Source organism: Terrapene carolina, unplaced genomic scaffold (assembly GCF_002925995.2).
Source record: "Terrapene carolina triunguis isolate 2854851 unplaced genomic scaffold, T_m_triunguis-2.0 Scaffold42, whole genome shotgun sequence".
NCBI lineage: Eukaryota > Metazoa > Chordata > Testudines > Emydidae > Terrapene > Terrapene triunguis.
Window position 1 is genome coordinate 56,663,775 of NW_020664393.1, and position 2,796 is coordinate 56,666,570.

Consider the following 2,796-nt stretch of genomic DNA (forward strand, 5'->3'; position numbering starts at 1 on the left):
TTCCCCCCCCCCCCCCCCCCCCGCTCCCCTTCTCACCCCACTGCCCTTTCCCACCTACCCCCTATACCTCTTCTTTCTCCTTCTCCTCCCCCCCCCTCCCCCGCCACCACCTCACCTTACATGTGTGTTTTCTGCATGGCACCACTAATTAGGTGGGTGGCCCTTCATTCTCTTGTGTGCAGCTGCCCAGGCGCACACCTTAGAGGAACTATCTGCAGACCACAGTTTGAGAACCACTGCTCTAGATAACAAAATGTTTGTATGCTGAGGCCTTCTGTATTCACCTCCCTTCTTCATACCTGCAGGAATTCTTGACAGAGGCGCTACCTGTAAAGCTGATTGGCATGAATTGCACTTTAATGAAACAGTACATCGAATTTGTAGCAGACCGACTTATGCTGGAGCTGGGATTTAGCAAGGTAAGATTTATAAGCCGTGCCTTTCATAGGAAAAGGGTTGTATTCATTTGATATTTCCTATGAATCTTGAATATGTAAAATGGCTGCCACCATTTATTTAATGTGACAGTCTTCAGCTCCTGACCAATAGCCAAGATTCCAGCCAGTTGGTCACTTCCACTAATCTTAATGCACTCTGTCCTGGATGGAGACCTACATGATACATAGTGACAATCAAATAAGCAGTGTGATGGAAAGAGGGCATTGTAAGACCCACTCTGCTTCTGCCTCTTTAGAAGAACAGCAGATGAAAAGGCATACAGAAGTGCAGCGTCCAAGACATGGAAGTGGGAGGAGTTTCACATGCCAGATAGCAAACTGCATTACTTTGCATTAAGTAAACTTAAACTGGCTTTCCCATTCCTAGTCCTCACTTCCCAGTTGATTCTTTTTCATTCCACTCCCAGATGTGAAAACCCATTTGTGATTAGAAGTCTTGTTTTTCAGATATTCAAAGCAGAGAATCCATTTGACTTTATGGAGAATATCTCGCTGGAAGGCAAGACTAACTTCTTTGAGAAGCGAGTAGGAGAATACCAGAAGATGGGAGTAATGTCAAAATCCACAGATAACTCTTTCACTTTGGATGCAGACTTTTAAATGAACTGAGACCACTTAAGATATGATGCGCATGCTGTTTGAACGAAACATTGCTTTCAGTATGAATTCACATTGTGACTTGATTATACTAAAATCCCACTCTTGAACAGTGTGGGGTATGGTACTGTTTTGAAGAGGTTAGTATAGCTACAGCAGTAAAAGTCTTTCATTAGATATTGCCAATGGTGTTAATTCATAGAATGCTTAGATGGAATAACTTGTGTTATAAAATCATCATTTCCTGAAAAATCCTCAATTCTTGAAGTGATCTCAAATGCCATCCCTTGCAACAGGGAGGTTGTACACAGATCACTAGCTTCTGGAATTTCTATAACAAAGCTGGAAGTGCTTGAGAAATGATAGTCGTAAATTCAATTTGAGAGAATTGGCTCTCGGATACTGCGGGGAAGCTACATGACCTCACTGCTTCTAAGCAGGTTTTAAGTTTACTTTTTACTATTTGTAATGGTTTGTACATAAACCTGGCACTTTAATATTAAAAATAAAGAACTCTGACTTGTAGTATTCTTGGTAACACGAATATTGAAGCTTGAGTTTATACTAAACTTTTAGACACCGCATTGCATGATAACCTTTTTGTTTTTATGCTTATTTACTTGTATGTAACTTAAAATGATAAAGCTTTGAATCAGACCTGCTGGTGATCCTGACAGATCTGTAAAACTTCTGGCAAAGTGTAAAAATACAAACTGTATGGAAGTTGAGAAGCTTATTAAAAGTCCAGTGTTCTACATACTGGAAAAAACATTCTTTTGCTGCTGGCCTCTGCTTGAAATCAAAGATTTCTTTCTTTTAGGAAATAGTATTTCATAGAGTTTTTGCCTGTTTAGTCAAATTTCAGAGTTCAGTCACAGGCAACACTCTTCACTAGATACACTGCTCTGAAGAGTAAAGCTGTGAACAGCTTCCTTGAGATATGGCATTAATCCATAAAAACATCTTTTGTTCAAGGTAGCCTGCAAAACAAAAGGACTATGGTCATAAGTGGCCGGCCAGCCAGGGGCTAGAATGCCAAACCCACTGCTTATGTCTTAACTTTGGCATCTGGCAACTAATGGATGCAGTGATGCTTTAAATTAAACTAAGATGAATCTGAATCCTCTATTTGTTACCACTTATCCAAATTGGAGCTCACTGAGTAGTCAAAGCTGAAATTGGACACATGCATTTAAATAAACCACTAAAACACACATGGTTGCTAGAGGGAATAAGGCTTTGGTCTATATCTTGTCATTTACTCAATAGCAGAGTTTGGTCAATTGTCCAGATGAAACATGACTTACCTGCAACAGTCCATTACTTTAAAGTTCCAGCTATTCACTGGCTTAAGAGTATGGCATAGTGCTCTGATGTAAGAGTCCTTTAAAATGACCATATGGAGATGAGTGCCTGTCAAGGCTGATTCCCTACTCTGGCACTTTGAGTGCAGAAGGTGGGGGCCCGCAAAGACTCTAAAAATTAATACTTGCCACCCCAGGCTTGTATTTCCAAGGATACAACTTTTCTCTGGCCTTGGATTGGTAGATGCTGCCACCACCAAGTGCAGAACCCTTTTGAGAGCCCAGGAAGGAGCACTTGGGAATTCCTTCCTGTGGGGTATGAAATCCCCTTCACCCCGCATCTGGGAAGAGCTGAGGGTGGGGGGGGGGAGAAGGGAGGAAATCTGTTGCCACCAGCTAATTGGTCAGTTAACAGCAACTTTGTTTCCTGTACTGCA

The 2,796-nt window shown here is 41.6% G+C and overlaps 1 protein-coding gene across 1 annotated transcript in view; it reads left to right on the top strand.

Annotated features, from left to right (window-relative positions):
- The window catches only part of RRM2 (ribonucleotide reductase regulatory subunit M2), an 8,642-nt gene extending 6,813 nt beyond the window's left edge, over positions 1-1,829 (top strand). The window contains exons 9-10 of the mRNA XM_024199128.3: positions 306-419; positions 906-1,829. Of these exons, the coding sequence (XP_024054896.1) occupies positions 306-419; positions 906-1,058 (267 nt within the window). The 3' untranslated portion in view covers positions 1,059-1,829. The remainder of the gene's footprint in view (positions 1-305; positions 420-905) is intronic.
- Positions 1,830-2,796: the final 967 nt, after the last annotated feature.